We start from the raw sequence: 17,945 nt of genomic DNA, 5'->3' as shown, positions 1-17,945 counted from the left end.
ATTGGTTTTTATGAAAGTTTTTACAAATTAACTTATAATATTGACATGCGTTTATTATATGTTTTTTTTTTTTTTTTTTTTAATTACATGTGCTTAATACATGCTTTTTAATAACTTAAAAAACACATAGTTTTTAGAGACCGACTTACAAACCAATTTATAAAAATTTTATGTCAGTGCTAATATATATAGTGGGTTGAAATCTTTTTTTTTTTTTTTTTTTTTTGAATAATGATGATTTTATAAATCAAAGTGAATACTCTTGCTCAGCAAGTACAATACTCTGGATGGGAGGGGGACATCCCTCCATCCACACCTGTTCTAGCTTTAGAGATAAAGCCAATTTAGCCAAACAGTGAGCAGCAGAATTCGCTATCCGATTAACATGCTGAACCATAAATGAATCAAAATTAAGAAAAGTTGCCTTAGAGTCCTCTATCAAATTGCCAAAAGATCTCCAACTTTTAGTAGAACTATTGAGCTCCTTTACCACCAGCTGTGAGTCCCCCTCAAATAGAACATGTTTCCAGCCCTGGGAATTACAGAATTGGATCGCCTTCCATGCAGCCAAAGCCTCGGCTATTGCAAGGTCTATGATACCCTTTTCTACCACATAAAAAGCAGCCTTCACAGCACCCTCATGCGATCGGACCCCCACCCCAACACCAACCATTCGTTCTTTGCAATCCACTGTAGCATCTCAATTTGCCTTCAAAACGTCAAAAGGGGGTGGTTTTCATAACAGGGGAGGTAGGACAGCTTCTGTTTAGCCTAGCTCAGACAAAAGTCTGTGGCCTGGGCAAACTTTGTGAGCTGGATTTTGTTTTGGCCTGTCCCAACATAAATGGTTAATCCCTAAAAATCTTCCCATAGCCCTTCAGTTTCATGATTGTGTTTTGACCTTATGTTTAGGCACAACAAAGTGACAAACCACACATTTTCCTTGTGTTTTTTGTCATCAATAACGTGTGGTCCACAGCCACCCTCGTCAGTGTAATGTAGGATAAGTTTGAAGAGATTCCCAACAATCAGAAGGAAACACTAGACATTGTATGTTTTTGTTGAATAATAAAATTGTTTAAAAAAAAATAAAAATAGTGTTATGTTTTTTGTCAACAAAAACTTAATTTAAAAAATTAATACTAGGTATATGAAAGGATATTAGTCAATTAATTGTTGTGTTGTATAATTAGTCAATAACTACTAATTATTAAAAAAAATTGTCTTTATTTGTGTAGGTTGGAAGTATTAGATGATTTTATTATAAAGCAAAGTTGAAAGGTATTTGATAATGCACCTCCTATTGTTCTTTTGTTATAATTTTATATCATAGATAGTGTTTATTTTGAGATATTTTTAGTTATAAATTTCTGCTATAAATATGCATATGGATATATAATAAACTTTTTTAAAAAGGAAGAACAAAAAAATTATATAAAATTGTTACTAGCAAATTAGCAGTATAACATTGAATCTCAAAAGTGAGAAGAATCAATTTTAAATTAAAATAAATCTTATTGATTTAATATTTAAATATAAAAAATGCATCATTTAAAATTATATCCATAGACCCCAAAGTGTATCAACTCGGCCCTACCAGCATTAGTCTGAAAGGGCGAGAATTGTAATCAATATGTCATTGACACATATAGTCAAGGACAGGTTCTAAGCCAGCAACATGTATCTTGTCATTGTGCTTTTGTCTGATCGCATTACTGTTAGATAGGACTCAGAAAAAAAAAAAAAAAATATAAAAGCTCCCTCAATTAGCAACTGATTTTAAAATAATCTCATAAATTTTTAAGTACGTTAAAGTGATCTATCAAACTACTAAAGTGTGTGAAAAAGACCATTTTTTTTCTTCGATAATAGCCTTATTCTCTTTAACTTTTAGGATATATATATATATATTTTAGTTTTTAAGAGAATAAGGGTATTATCAGAAAAAAAAAATTGCATTTTTAGCACACTTTGGTAGTTTGATGGGTCACTTTAGCACACTCGAAAATTCATGAGGCTATTTTAAAATTGGCTCTTAATTAAGGGTGCTTTTTTATGTTTTTCCCTAGAACTTATGAAGCTTGGACATGGACTGTTGACTTGTTTTGAACTCTGATGTCAGGATGCCAAACATGGGATATTGTTTAAAATGTGTGTTCTTCGCAGATTTTTATCATGATACCTCTTGGGCCAAAACTTGCACCTTGGAGTGGTCTGTTGTAACTTGATTCTGCATTCACTCTATTAATTAGCAATCCTTTTGTCCTCTGGTAGTAGACCCCTCACATTTTGCTCTCTACAGTTTTTCTACTGCATGTTTCATATCATATACTAGCCAGAATGTTTCGACCAAAGAAAAAGAGCTCTACTCCTGCCCTCTAGATATTGCTTCATGCTGAAATGGATATCACTGATACGATTACTTTGTTCATGAAATGTAAGATACCGTTATAAGTAAAATCATAGCCTTTATTTCTTTAACAACAACACAATTGCATCAATGGAAGGTTTGATACTGGTGCCAAATTTCATTAGGCACAAGTTTTCCTCAAACAATTGTAAGATACAGATCAAGACGCCAGAGTGGTGGGTTCACAACTGTCATGTACACAAGCCAAGACATCTTTGTATTCCCTTGAAATGGTGAAGGAATCATATACCTTTCCATCACTGCTTTTCTTGTACTCGAAAAGGAGATAAGAGTGATTGAATGCTGTCAATTTGCCAAAGCCAAAGTCATAGTCTCTGTAAATGCTCCAATTGGGTATTGCTGTGGTGAATTCTGATAAGTGGCTCCCTGCCCCTCCAACGACCACATGGATTGTTCCATTCATGGTGCCTGAATAATGTGACTTCTCTGAATTGACGCATTGATTCTACACACCACCGGCATTGACAAAAAGAAAAAACAATTAGAGACATGGCATGAAAGTAGGTGTGACAATTTGTGTTCGCGTGTTGGATTTAGGTCATGTCGAAGCATGGAGATAAAAACTATATAGGTCAACTCAAATTTGACCCCTTTAATTAAACGGGTCATATCACTCAACTTTAACTTATTAATTTCGTGTTAAGTTCATGTCGGGTTTACAGGTCATGTCAAAAATTGTCAACTGTACATGAAAGTCGCCTCAAACGTGGTATTGCACAGTTTGGAAATTTAAAAGAGAAAGACTACAATGCTAAAGTAAGAGCTGGCTAACAAATTCAACAATGCAGCTGAGCATTGCTTAAAGTATTATCATGCTGCTTGTGACAGGGACTCTTGCATAAAAGCATTTTCATATATCATTGTTCAAACTATACCAATGCAACCAAATGATGTTAATAGTGAATTGTATATTAAGTGTGTTTGAAGAAAGCTGCACTTGGACATTGTAACAGGTCTATGGTCTACAGATTTGGCCAAGTAAGAATAATTCAATCACATGGGCTTTGTTAGATGGTTATAACTAAATGGGTTTTGTTAGTTTGTTATAAAACTTGGGCTTAGCTGGCAACAATGGATTATTCTATAAAACCCCAAACCCATCTTGTATTAGGCATTCAGTGAATTGTAATCTCAAGTTTAGTTCTATAGGTAGATTAGCTTTAGTCTTGTAAGAGGAGTTCCATCAAACTCGAATTGATCTAAATAGTGTAATCAGTATATCTTTTCTATTCAATTTTAAATCTTCTCAATCTCATTTCATCTCTATTTCTTACAAATCAACCCTAAATCTCTAAATCAGTAACAGACTTGTTACAGACATTTACCTGGTAAATGGGGCATGTCCTTTCATAGTTATGTACATGGCCGAAAAATGCGACGTCCACCCTGTACTTCTGCCAAAGCTTCTGCAAGCTCTCCCTTCCCATGGGCTCTTCAAATGCGCCCTCCTCGGCGTACCAATCATTGGAGGAATATCCAAGAACACGATGAGCAGCAAAGATCAACCATGGTTGTTTCCGTCTATCTGCTGATGCAAGGCAATGCTCAATGAACTTGTACTGTTCTGTTCCCTCCCTCCAGTCATGTTCACTGTCAGCTATACAGAAGTGAAACATGCCATAATCTGTTGAATACCTGTACATTTTGTAAACATTTTCACAAATCTCAGATGAGAAACAAAGGAATGTTGGGAAAATGGACCAAGCTGTTCTCTAATTGGACAAGTTTTGACAGGAATTAAACTCCCTTCTAAGCAGTTTAACCAAACATAAAACACCTACCAGTTCTGTGCTGGCACATCTCAAACATATCAAATACACCATAAATGAAGAGATGGTTTTGCTCCCAAAAATGTGGGAGTCAAAACCTCACCCCAAGGAAACAAGCTGTTAGGTGCTTAGGGCGTGATCTAACACATCAAGTAATATTGCCACTATGTGACCAAACCCTAGTTGTAGCTAAGCGCAATGCCAAGGTACCTGGGTGGAGTTGGTGGTTCTTTTGATGAACCATCTGTATGTCTGTATGTACTCTTATCTTTTTCGGTGCACTAATTCTAGAGGATGCTCTCAGTGTATTCTGGAGAAGGTTTGTTCGTGCTAATGTATTAATTAAGTTATTAAATTTTCCTTTTTTATCGGCTTAAGTTTGTCCGATACGTGATGATTTAACATACTATAAGAACAAATGTTCTTTGTTCAAACCATGACTCATAGTTTACCCCATTTCAAATGAATATGGAATTTGAGCCCACGTGTCAATGTGCCTGCATCGCTAAGCCTCATCATAATATTTCAACATTCCAATAAACATATAAGATACTGGAAAACGTATATGCAATTTACCAGAACTTAGCTCTGTTCTCAGCAGGAACATAGAACATGGTCTCAGCAAACACACCGCATTCCCCACCTGAATCTGTGTTTTGATAGAAGGATCCTGAATCTGGCCAATCACGTTCATGATTGCCACTGTAAGACGATCACATAAAAGATTCTTTAACCAGTGTTATCAAGTAACTTTGATGTATGGATGAAACAAACAATGAACAGTTGCACAAACCTTGCAACCATATATGGGACAGTTGATGCAATGGGCTCCACCTGTGCCGTGAATTGGTCCCACTGTGAGACATATCCATTTGAATAACACATATCTCCTATATGGAAAACTATGTCATAGTTTTTCAAGTCCTTGATGAGTTGGTCGGTAGTATTTAGTGAACCTGGCTGATAATCACTGTACTCATTTGAACCATCACGCTCAGCCTGAAAAATACAGAAACTCAACTTAGCAAGCAACACAGATGCAAAGTGAGGGGCGTACACATGGGCGCCTTAAACTCCTAGCAATGGTTCTCAAGCACCCTTCTGAATGCTGTTTCCCTTCTAGTTCAAAAACCAGTACATGACATCTTTCAGATGCTTCTTCTGCTCCAATTTCGCAAACTGTAGATATATCAGCTGGTGCTCATCTATTTTTGAAGATTTAATATCTAATAATTCTATTTGCAAAATGTACAACGAATGGAGAGCTACCAAGGTTAGTAGAATGATTCAAGGTTTAACCTTAATCTACTTCTATGTCTAGACATATGAGTAGATAAAGTAAATCCAACCATTCAATACTAGATGCAAGCTGAATGGGTCTGAAGAGGGATTTGAATATAATACAGAAGCATTTATAGATGAAAAATATGTTTATAATCTTCCACACAGTTCTTCTCAAGGAAAACAATGACATTAATTGACAATGGGCTCAAGAATCTATGACAATTAGTAGATGCCTCTAACATATTTCCTGACATTATCTTTATGATTTGTTTGGAGCAGTGGATATTTCCTTTCGTAAGGTTCTTCTTTCCTTCCTTTTATATTTAATACTTGGAAAATGCTTGGGATATTACAAATTTTACTATAATTCTCTTACAAACTCATACATAGTCCACATTTTATGAAAATCCATGTGAATTAGTACATGTCAGTCCACATTTTAGTATCTAACATGGGTGAACTGTCATGTCAATTTATAAGCGACTTGTAATAAAAGCTATATTACCATAACAACACACTTAATACTTATAAATTTCATTACGTCAGTACTTAACACTACCTTCCCCATGTCGCCAAATATTATTACACGTTGTAGTGAGTCCTGTCCAGGATACGGGGATGATTTGAAAGAATAGGTTTTGCTCCAGATACAGGAACCATTGGACAAGAGATGACCCATCCTGTAAGTGTACCTGAAATACCACTATAACAATGGTCAACATATATCATCAACACCTGAGGATACTTTTATGTCAAGAAAATGCAATTAAAAACATACACAGAGTTCAGCCACAAATTTTTTAAGAAACTTGTGTGTATAAAACCCTGATCACGCCAGCCTACTGTCCGTGCAGGTGAACCTGCAGAGTTACAAGGAAGTCTCATTATGCAGGAGGCCAACAGCCCTACAAACCCCTTTAATTGAACTATCATTATGCAATGAAGTCTAGGCTGTAACAACCTGTGCTTATAGTGGCAAGAGGTCAAGCTTTGAAAATAAAACTTACCCATTTGGAAGCTAGAAATAAGCAAATTACTAACTATCAAACGTTTCTAACAACATATGTAGTCATGAATTGGTAAAGATTTTGAAGCATAAACTTTCTATTGTATTCTAAGAAAGCATAGAAATGGCCAGAGTGAAGTATTATTAATTGAGAAGAGTCTTTCTGCTTTCTTTGAAGGTTACAGTAGAAATCAAAGCATGCATGGTATGATCAACTTGCAATTCATAAGGGAAAGTATGCAGCGGGGTAAAATTATTGGTAGATGAAATGAACAATACCACACATGCTGTTCTGATCAACTGTCAATGTTCCAGCTGGGGATCGAGTTTGAGTTTCTCCCTTCAGACCCCATTCCACTAATGGAACAGCTTCATCTATTGCATAGCCACTCGTCCAGGTTACTGTCATCTGCATAACATCAAAAGCTTGCATAAAAATTCTGCTTGCATAGTATGTATAGATGTCTCTGCAAGCCGAAACCAGAAGAAGAATTAATTTAGAGAGTTTCAACAACAGCTGGAGTTTCATGCATTTATTAGGAATTGATTTAAATCAACTTCTCCTGGCAAACATGCTAATTTAAGACTTTTTTCTTTTTCTTCTTTTTTTTTTTTAAAAAAAAACTGAATAGAAATTTCTCTTTGACAAACATATTGTTTAAGAGTTGGGACCTGATATCCAATATCCATCAGAAGATTTTACAGGAATCTTTTATTTGGGTAAACTTACTTCATCCCAAGATTTCCCTTGAGCAAGGCGTGGGTATAGAGGTGCTTTAGGATTGGCAAATGAAATGAAATTTGAAACTGCCACCAATATAGGCTGCAATATTCGATAACAAAATTACTTATCAGTACACATGAAGAAAAATTGGTAAATCTGGACGTTAAGAGATGCAGTAACATGAATTGAGTATAGAGACCTTCACTAGGATTTTAGGTGAGAAGAAACAGGATGCTAACAAGTCCAGTTCAAAGATATACGAACATATTTATGAAGCATAAGAACAGCAAAAAAACCAGGGACACACATTTGACAAACCGCCTGAAAAAACTGCGAAGGAGAAGTCTGCCCGCTGATTGATCAACTGGAACTTCAAAACAGCTTTGCCAGATTTTGTATACTTCGAATTGGAGGAATTTGCATACTTGAACTACAACAAAGATATTCACCATCACATAACTTGGAGACGCAAAAACCAAATTCGAGGAATTTACCAATTTTATCTGCTACTTTAATCTCAGTTTTTCAATTCAAATTGTACACACCTTTATCGGGCTTGTGCATATATATGGTTCTTGATCTTCATCATTCACTGGTAGACAGGTTGATGAGCTGCCAATTGATGCAGGCCAGTTTTCAATCAGACCAGTCTTAATAAAAATGTTTGTGATTCCGACATCAGATGCCGGCACACTTGGTGGTGTTGGACAGCTTATTAAAAGCGCCAAAAAGTCATATTTAGTGAAAATATTCCAATTCCAATGTTTACCAAGTCAAAACGGCCAGTAAAAAGAAATGGAAAAAAAGTACTCCAGAAACTCCTTTGGAAACCGGACCGGACGAGAATGTATTTTTTTTTTTTTTTTGAGGTTTTAGGCTTTATCGCAAGTCTCGTCCAAAACAAGTAAGTAGGCCTGTCCGGACGAGATTGCGCCAGTCGCTAAACCGACTTTATTTTAGAGTCTAATTTTATTATTATTATTATTTTTTTTTGTATTATTATTATTATTATTATTATTATTCATTTGATTTAATAAAAAAAACATTCTAGGAGTGGTTTTCTTTCTATTTTACCTCAAATCCTTTATTTGTTCTTAATTTTGTGAAGAATTGTTAATCTAGTATTGTTTGTTTTGCAATCCACTACGCTGGATCACCAATTCAAAGCAAAAACATTCCTTCAATTTATGCATTAACAGAGGAAACTTTAGTCCCACAACTATAATCTCCATTATTTGGTAAAAAAAACTCTGTTCTTGAAAAGCCATTGACTAAGTTGCCCATTCTATTCAATCTAATTTGTGAACAGAAAACTACTAGCTAAACTGTACAGACTGATAAAGCTATAGAGATGTAGATTACTTGAAGACTGCAGGAGAAAAAACGGCAACCCAATCATCCTCAGAAGGATTTGGGTTTACAAGATTCACGGTCACCCATTCAGTGTCCTCGCCCTGTAATCATATGAAGAAAAACCCACATCAAAACTTGACTGTGACCAATCTAGACTCGACAAGAATTACATCATGAATAATGAATTCAACATCCTTATGAAAAGCACAGGCCTTACAAATTTTCAGAAGTAACTTGTGTAGATTATGAAATTTTTGTACCTGTAACCCAAGAACAACTGGGTTCGCTTGAATGGAGACAGACTCACGAAGTGCCGAGGTGGTCTTGTGAATGGCAATCTTGGACAGTGGCTGCTCGCCATACCCAATAACGTGAGCAGAAGCCGAGCTCAAGCTTGCCAACCACAAAAGCAGCGCAAATATTGAGAACACCATTAGGCAACGACTGCTCTCTTCCATTTCTCGGACCGTATATGATATATCACATGTTTCTAACTCCCTAATTTATGTTTGGAGGATTTGGATGCCATTCTAGATTCCTAGAATTATCCGGGTCTTTAATTCTATTCGTGTTTGACTTTTCTTCATTTTCATTTGGGTTACAGATTTTCATCGCCCACTGATTAAGAAGGAGAAGTGGAATGCTTGAACAGAGGAGAAGCAGAGAAAGTCTGAGTTGGAAGTACTTGTAAGAAACCACAAGACTTCCGGTTCTGGGCGGCTTGGGATCGAGGCAAACGCCATTGAATGGAAGGTTTCACGTCACGAGATTTTTTTATTTTTTATTTTTAACAATTTTCTGTACACTAATCACTTGTATCGTAACTATCGTTAATTTTAAAATCAATTAGAAAAGGCCGGCAGCCACCCCAAAGGCATCTAGGGGTGGCTTTTGGGTCACCCTTACTGGCAGGGGGTGGCTGCCCAACTGAGAGTCACTCTTTTTTTCTTTAAAAAAAATTTAAGTATTATTTATTTTTTATTATGATCCACACGTATAGCTATTTTATTGACGCTGGCGTGGCACTTAACAAAATTTGTCAATTTTTTTTAATGAAATTTAACTCTAGAAAGCGACTTAGAAATTAAGCCAACCATAAAGATTTCTAAATTAATTTTGTTATAAGAGGAAGCGAGCACAACTATACCCTCCCTATCATATTTATATATATAAAGCCGAGTTCTTCCCTAGAATTGCATAGAATAGTGACACGTGGCATGAATCTATACTTTTTAGTAACTGAACAGGTGTTTTAAATAAAATTGAACCGGCCTACTTAATATCTCGCTATCTCTATTAATGATACAAGTAGTCTCTCTCTCTCTCAATTAATGATTTATATTTTTGGTTGAAATCTAAATATGTTTCTATTTTGTTTGTGAAATTTTTGGTTGAGCAATTCTTCATTTGAATGTTATGAGATTTTTTTTATTTATTTTTTTTTCGTTCATTTGCTTTTTCGAATGTTCAGAATTATATATGATTGAAATATAATAGATATCACATGATTCACATCTAGAACAAAAAAAATTCCTGCTAATTTTATATTTTATGCTTTGATAATCAAAATCATAGTTTTCTTCTTGCTATTTTTCTTCTTCATACTTATTTTCATTCTAAACTACACCTACATGAGATTTCATTAAGTTCAAAATTTTCATAAAAAATGTTTATTTTTCTTTGTATTTTTTTTTCCTAATGTTCAAAATTATTGAAATGTAATAGGTATCACACAAAGATTCTTACTAATTTTGTATTAATGCTTTGATATTTAGATTAAACTATGTATTCTTCTTGATTTTTTTTTTCTTTACGCTTTTCATTTTAAACTATGTATACCTATGAGAACAAAGATTTAAACATATTTTAATGGATATGGATTAAACTAAGATGAAGACTCTTACGTTTTCCTGATTTTTATTTTTTTTTTTTTTTTTTTTGCTTATGCGATTTACTCCATTTTTAGCCATTTTTTTGAAAGTGTTTTTATGCTTGTGAAAGCAAAACAAGGCAAAAATTTATTTGATTGTTGTGCATAAAAGGAATTTAAATACTTTTGAAACATGACCAAAGAGATATTAAGCATTGAACATGATGTGAGGACTTATTTGATTGCTTCAAATGTTTAATGAAAGATTTTGTTTTATTTTGTATTCGTACAAAAATATTTTGTTTAGTTTGTTCAGTATATTTTTAAATGTTTATAATTACTTGGGTTTTATTTATATTTAAATATAATAGATACCACACTAACAATGTTATAGATTCATGCTAATTTTTTATTAATGCTTTGATAATTAAATTAAACCATGTTTTCTTCTTGCTATTTTTTTTTTCTTTATACTTCTTTTTCATTATAAACTATTCATATGAGCACAAAGATTTTAACATGTTTTAACTTATATGGATTAAACTAAAATTAAGTGTCTTATTTTTTAGTTCATTTGAATGTTTTATGAAATATTTTTGTTTTTGATTGTATAATATATTTACTCGATTTTCAGCCATTTTGTTTAGGTTGCTATGTATTTTTTTTTAGAATGTTCAGAATTATATGGGTTTTATTTGTATCGAAATGTAATATGTATCACACCAATAATATTAGAGACTCTTGCTAATTTTTTTTTTTTTTTTTTTTTTTTTTTTTTTTTTATTTTTGCTTTGATAATCATAATTTACAGGTTTCCTTTTTGCCTTTTATTTTTTATTTTTTATTTTTTTTTTCTTTATACTTCCTTTCATTTTAAACTACTCATATGTGAACAAAGATTTTAACATGTTTTAAGTTATATGGATTAAAAACAAAATTAAGGCTCTTATTTTTTAATATATTTGAATGTTTAATGTTTTTTATTTTATTTTTTATTTTACTTTTGAAAGCAAAATGCGGTAAAAAATTATTTGATTAAGCATTGAACGTGATGTGAGAGGATTTATTTGATCGCATTAAATGTTGAGTGAAAAATTTTGTTTTATTTTGTAGGATTTGGCTTAGGTGCTGTAAAAAAATTATAGCACCATCTTAACCATTGTAAAAACTACAGTACATATGCTTATGCTGTAATATTTGATTTTTTTTTTTTTTTTTTTTTTGTATACTTCTGTTCTTTATAAAATACAATTATGTGAACAAATATTTTAAAAAGTTTTACTTTTTTTAAGTTAAAATAAAATTAAGAGTCTTAACCTTTATTGTCTTTTTATTGAAAAATTTGTGATAATTTTTTTTACAAGCATTTTTTAACCTATAATAAAAAGTATGATGAAGATGTGTTTAAATTATGAAATTAAATTATAATGAAGAATCCCGCGCATAGCGCGGGTTATGAGCTAGTTTAACTAAATGGAGAGAATCCTCTCCATTTCAAATGGAGAGGATCCTTGTCCGATAGGGAGAGTAGCAATTCGTATTTGTAGGTCAATCAAAATTTAATCAATTTAATTAAACGGGTCAGACCTTTTAATCTTAATTTGTTAATTTTGTATTGGATTCATATCGAGTTTGCGAATCGTGTAAAAAATTATCAGCCCTAAATGTCACATATCGATTAGGCTCAGACAGATCATATCGAGACTCGAATAACACTTATTTTTATAAAATATAAATTAACACGTGAATTTATTTTTTATATTTTTTAAAAAAGGGTTGTAATAGAAGCTGTATTTACAACTTCAGTTATAAAAATTGTATTAAAAAAATTGATAATTTATAAAATATCAATGAACGCAGCCAAGCACCAAAAAGAAACTGAAAGGAGAACAGCGGTTAAAGAGCTCCACCGGAGGTGCGGCCATACTACCTCACCGATCACGGTTTGTTCTCTTCTTTTAGCTTCTTTTAGTGATTGGCGTGCGGCCATTGTAGCAACAACAACATTGTATGAAGTAAATACTATAAACCAATATATAGGTAGGTAAAAACACAGAATTGATCGAAAGGAAGACAATCACATTAGAAAAAGCAAAAGGATTGGTACCTTCAAGCCGAGAATGAGTGGGCTGGCTTTAATGGAGACCGAGTCACGGAGGGCAAGAGAAGTTTTATGAATGTTGATATGAGAAAGTGGATGCATGTCATCACCTACCCTGCCGTGGGCAGAAGCCAAGCCAAAACTTTGCAGGCACAGAACGAGCACAATCCACATGAAGATCATCTTCAACCAGTACTGCAGAGAGCTGCCCGCTTCCATTTCTTTTGCTTTCTGTTATAGATTATAACTATTTTGTTTTTTAGGTTAAGAAGGAGTGGAATGAGGGAAGGAATATTAATAGAGAGAAAAGAAGCAGGGAAACTCAGCTGAAGATGTGAGAAACCATTAATGGAGGCTTAATTAGGATGTGTGGGAGAGAAGCGAAGACCACAAGTACCTGCATATAAGGAGCAAAGAGTTGGTGTGTGATTGTCTGGTTTTTTCTTACTAAAAAAAATTAAAAAATTCACGTGCCAATCTATATTCTTTCTGCTGTAGACGTGATACGTACGTATAATGTGAACTAATACATTAGTTTATAAAGAATTTGAAATAAAAACATTGGTACTCCTAACAACATTCTTTCACGTCAACAATTTTGGTGTTGAAAAATGTGTTCATTTTCAATTTTACTCTTATATTATAAACCAATTTAATTTAAATTTTAAAGGTTTTTTTTTTTTTCAGTCGAATTAAAGCTTTATAAACCAAACACCACGTTACAAACACTCCGGTCAAAACTGGATTCAAGTGTCCCAAAAGGAAAACACAACAAGCTGCAAAAAACAGCAACTAAGCAAACTAACCAGGAAAAAACGCAATAGCTCATCAACTGAGCTAAAACAACCAGCACAACAAACACCAACTACAGTTGAGGGAAATTCTTAGAAGGGAATTTTGCCAAAATCCGAGCCTTTACTTCCCATTTGATTCTAGAAATAATCTGCTTTCCAGTCCTAAGAGTTTTACCATGTAGCAGAGCATTTCTCTTTCCACAAGTGATACACAGCAGCACCAAGGCAAAAATTCAGATACAACTCTTCAAGCTTTTACCCTATAATTTTGCAACACTTTATAATACGTACAATTTCATCCCAACCGGTCGGAGGGTCAGCCCAGCATCAGCAAAATGGATCTCCAATTTGTCCTGTTGAAGCTACAATCAAAGAAAATGTGTGATTGGCTTTCCTGTTTACAAGTTTTTAAATATTATCTTCAACCTATTCTATCATCAATGCAAATAGTAAAGGTTTTATTTTTTTGTCAAAGAACCCAACATTTTTGTCAAAGAACCCAACCTAATCAAGGGCCTACAAGCTAAAAAGGTCAAAGAACCCAACATTTTTTATTTATTTTAGAAAAAAGTAAATATAACCCCCTTCAAATTACCATCATATTGTTAATGTCCTTTTAAACTATTAATTGTGTTAATTTTTTCTTCTAAACTACCGAAAAATATCAATGTCCCCATAGTGACAAAAATATCATTCATAAAATTATTAAATTTTTTTAAAAATAAACTAAAAAAATCTAAAAAAAAATAATAAAAAATAAAAACGGTTTTTTCTTCTTTTTTTATTTATTTTTTATTTTTTTAAAAATTAATCTCCGGTCAAACTCGGATGCTGGTTCATTATGCCGACCATGCACAAACCAGTCAAGTGAATTGAATTGTTTCAATTTCTATTCTCGATAGGATCAACCGTTACATCAAAATGATGGAAAAAAATGGCAGATAGGAAGGAAAATCTCAGTCATTGGCCCCTTTTCCATTGATAGGATCTAAGAAAATCTTTTTGAAGACAAAACAGGAAATTAAAAGATAGCGCGTTCACGAGTGAAAATTGTGCAAATCCAAAAAATTCAATCAATTTAATTAAACAGATCAGACCCATTAACCCTAATTTGTTATTTTCGTGTTGGATTAATGTCGGACTTGCGAATTATATCAAAAACTGTCAGCCTTAAATGTCGCATATCAGGTTCGGATCGTATCGAGACATGGATATAAGACTATATAGGTTAACTCTATCCCAACCTATTTAATTAAACAGGCCAAACCCCTCAACTATAACCCGCTAATTTTGTGTTGAGTTCATATCAGATTTAAGGCTCAATCGTGCCAAAAATTGTCAGTCCTACTCAAAAAAACCTAACAAAGAAAAAAAAAATGTTTGTTCATCCATAATTGTTGTTCATATAGTAATGATAAGACACATGCAGTACACATAATATTGATACATTTTTAAAGTACTGAGCCTAATTCAATCAAGAAATTATGCAACATTTGAGAATAGCAATGAGATGACGATATTTGCTACTCTGACGCTTGGTATAGCGGCATGACAACGTACGGTGAGCCTAGTCTGGCAACTGTGAACCATTTGGGGAATTCCAGCTGATGTTCAGTATTGATAATTTCTGTAATTGGGTAATTTCAGTTGGGATTTCTCCAACCAGCTTGTTCGACTGAAGCTTCATAACTTGAAGTTGGCTAATTAAGTCCACCCAACTGTCCCGGCAATGCACCCATTCAGTTTATTCCCTGCCAGATTCAACAACGTCGAATTCCTGCAAGAACCCAACTCCGGAGGTACCGACCCGGTCAAGCCATTGTTTTCCAGCTCCGAGTACATCAATTTCTCAAGTGTTCCAAATGCTGCGGAAGGGGTTGTCCCATTAAGCAAATGTGATATATATGGCTGGGAGAATGCCCAAGTTTAGACTGATTTCTTTTGTTTGGACTTTTGTATTCTTTGTTATAAAAGAGAACTCAATGTAATGAGAGAAATAAAAACTTTGGACAATGAATTAAATAAATCAGTGATATTTTCAGAAGATATTATGGTGAATTTACTAGTTTTTTTACTATTTTTTTAAAGGGTATCAGCTGTAATTTACTAATTTTTTTATTTTATATATATATATATATACCCTATTTTCCTGTTATAACCTGGTTTCTAAAAAGGCTAAAACCGGTAACCGGCTCCGAGTAGCCAGTTATCGGTTATTTATAATTAGGTACCAAACCGGTTTTTCGGTTATCAGTTACCGGTTACAATCGGCCGGATTTACACCTCTAACAATGTACTCTAGGAGCATTTCACTCTTATTTTAGAGTTATGAAAATTTTGCACCAATACCCACATTAGAAATATATCTCATAAAGACAAAATAAATTAGGGCCGACAATGTTTTATATGACTGTAAACTTGACATGAATTTAACATAAAATTAGAGGGTTAAGATTGAGTATGGGAATTATTTGAGGCATCAGAAGTAAAATAAAGAAGAAAATTTTTTTGAATCCATTGAAATCTATAGGAACATAGAGAAGTTGGTCACCAAAAAATATCTCAAAGAAAGATAAAGATAAATCTTCACAATTGAGGAGGAGAACTATAAATCACAAGTACTTTTTCAAGATGAGATCGAGATTATTTTCCCATCACTTTGTGTCCATCTTCTAAATTCACAAACCTCCCTCTCTCTTTTTTTCTACTGTTTTTTCTTTTTTTGGTTACAAATTGTAAGTATTATTGAAATAGTAATGTTACATTTACAACTATTTTACAATTTATCGACACATATCAACATGTGATTGAAGCTATGTATGTTTATCGGTGTCAACAAATTATTAAAAAGTTGGTCTAGCTAGCATGTTTCTTATTGAAATCAAAGGCATGGAATCCTTAAAATTGGTTTATATGAAAGTTTTTACAAATCAACTCCTAATATTGACACGTGTTTATTATATATTTTTTTAATTATAATGCTTATTACATGCTTTTTTTAATAGCTTAAAAAAAACACGTAGTTTTTAGAGACCGATATATATAAATTTCCAATAAAATCAATTTATAAAAATCTTATGTCGGTGCTATTATATATAGTGGGTTGAAATCTTTTCTAATATAAATGGTTAATCCCTTAAAATCTTCCCATAGCCCTTCAGTTTCATGATTGTGTTCTTCGGGCTTGTGATAGCACAACAAACCACACATTTTCCTAGTTTTTTTTGTCGTCAGTAACGTGTGGTCCACAGCCACCCTCGTGAGTACGTGTGATGTAGGATAAGCTTGAAGAGATTCCCGACAATCAAAAGGAAATACTAGACATTTTATGTTTTTGTTGAATAAAAAAATTGTTTTGAAAAAAAAAAATAGTATTATGTTTTTTTGTCAACAAAAACTTAATTTAAGTATATTAGTCAATTAATTGTTGCGTTGTATAATTAGTCAATTATTACTAATTATTAAGAAATTTTTGTCTTTTTTTGTGTAAGTTGGAAGTATTAGAGATATTTTTAGTTATAAATTTCTACTATAAATATGCATATGGATATATAAAAAACTTTTTTAAAAAGGAAGGACAAAAAAATTAATTGGAACTAAAAAAAAAAAAATAGAAATTTGTTACTAGCAATATAACATTGAATCTCAAAAGTGAGAAGAACCAATTTTAAATTAAAATAAATCTTATTGATTTAATATTTAAATATAAAAAATATCTCATTTCAAATTATCTCTCTTTAAACCCCAAAGTATATAAAGTCGCCCTACTAGCATTAGTCTGGAAGGGCGAGAATTGTAATCAATATGTACGTCATTGACACATATAGTCAAGGACAAGTTCTAAGCCAACAACATGTATCTTGTCTGATGGCATTACTGTTAGATAGGCCGTAGGGAAAAATATATAAAAGCCCCTTAACTAGTAACTGATTTTAAAATAATTTCATGAATTTTCAAATGTATTAAAGTGACTTATTAAACTATAAAGAAGTGCAAAAAATGTCACTTTTTTTCAATAATAGCCTTATTCTCTTTAACTTTTAGAGATTATATATATATATATATATATATTAAAAAATAGTTTTTAAGAGAATAAGGGTATTATCAGAAAAAATTACATTTTTGGCACACCTCGATAGTTTGATGGGTCACTTTAGCAGACTCAAAAATTCATGGGGCTATTTTAAAATCGGCTTTTAGTTAAGGGTGCTTTTTTATGTTTTTCCCTTGAACTTATGAAGCTTGGACATGGACTGTTTGACTTGTTTTGAACCCTGATGTCAGGATGCCAAACATGGGATATTGTTTAAAATGTGTGTTCTTGGCAGATTTTTATCATGATACCTATTGGGCCAAAACTTGCACCTTGGAGTGGTCTGTTGTAACTTGATTCTGCATTAATCACTCTATTAATTAGCAATCCTTTTGTCCTTTGGTAGTAGACCCCTCACATTTTTTTTCTCTACAGTTTTTCTATTGCATGTTTCATATCATATACTAGCCAGAATGTATCCACCAAAGAAAAAGAGCTCTACTCCTGCCCTCAGATATTGCTTCATGCTGAAATGGATGTCACTGATACCATTACTTTGTTCATGAAATGTAAGATACCG

At 33.0% G+C, this 17,945-nt stretch overlaps 1 protein-coding gene across 2 annotated transcripts; it reads right to left on the bottom strand.

Moving 5' to 3' along the window:
- Nucleotides 1-2,448: 2,448 nt before the first annotated feature.
- On the bottom strand, nucleotides 2,449-12,772 carry LOC133874735 (probable inactive purple acid phosphatase 27). Of its 2 annotated transcripts, none has more exons than XM_062312616.1 (12): nucleotides 12,545-12,772; nucleotides 8,577-8,668; nucleotides 7,760-7,826; nucleotides 7,522-7,644; nucleotides 7,221-7,313; nucleotides 6,770-6,899; nucleotides 6,263-6,344; nucleotides 6,044-6,176; nucleotides 4,994-5,199; nucleotides 4,777-4,902; nucleotides 3,757-4,066; nucleotides 2,449-2,876 (listed from the first exon to the last, which is right to left on the bottom strand). In XM_062312616.1, exons 1-12 carry the CDS (start codon nucleotides 12,755-12,757, stop codon nucleotides 2,571-2,573), a joined length of 1,881 nt encoding a protein of 626 aa, XP_062168600.1. In that variant the 5' UTR covers nucleotides 12,758-12,772; the 3' UTR covers nucleotides 2,449-2,570. The 2 variants fall into 2 exon arrangements, with proteins under 2 accessions (XP_062168600.1, XP_062168601.1); XM_062312617.1 differs by lacking the exon at nucleotides 12,545-12,772 and adding an exon at nucleotides 8,828-9,322.
- Nucleotides 12,773-17,945: the final 5,173 nt, after the last annotated feature.

This window comes from Alnus glutinosa, chromosome 8 (assembly GCF_958979055.1).
Source record: "Alnus glutinosa chromosome 8, dhAlnGlut1.1, whole genome shotgun sequence".
NCBI lineage: Eukaryota > Viridiplantae > Streptophyta > Magnoliopsida > Fagales > Betulaceae > Alnus > Alnus glutinosa.
The sequence above is the reverse complement of the archived record's forward strand: the minus strand, read 5'-3'. Positions and strand labels throughout refer to the sequence as shown.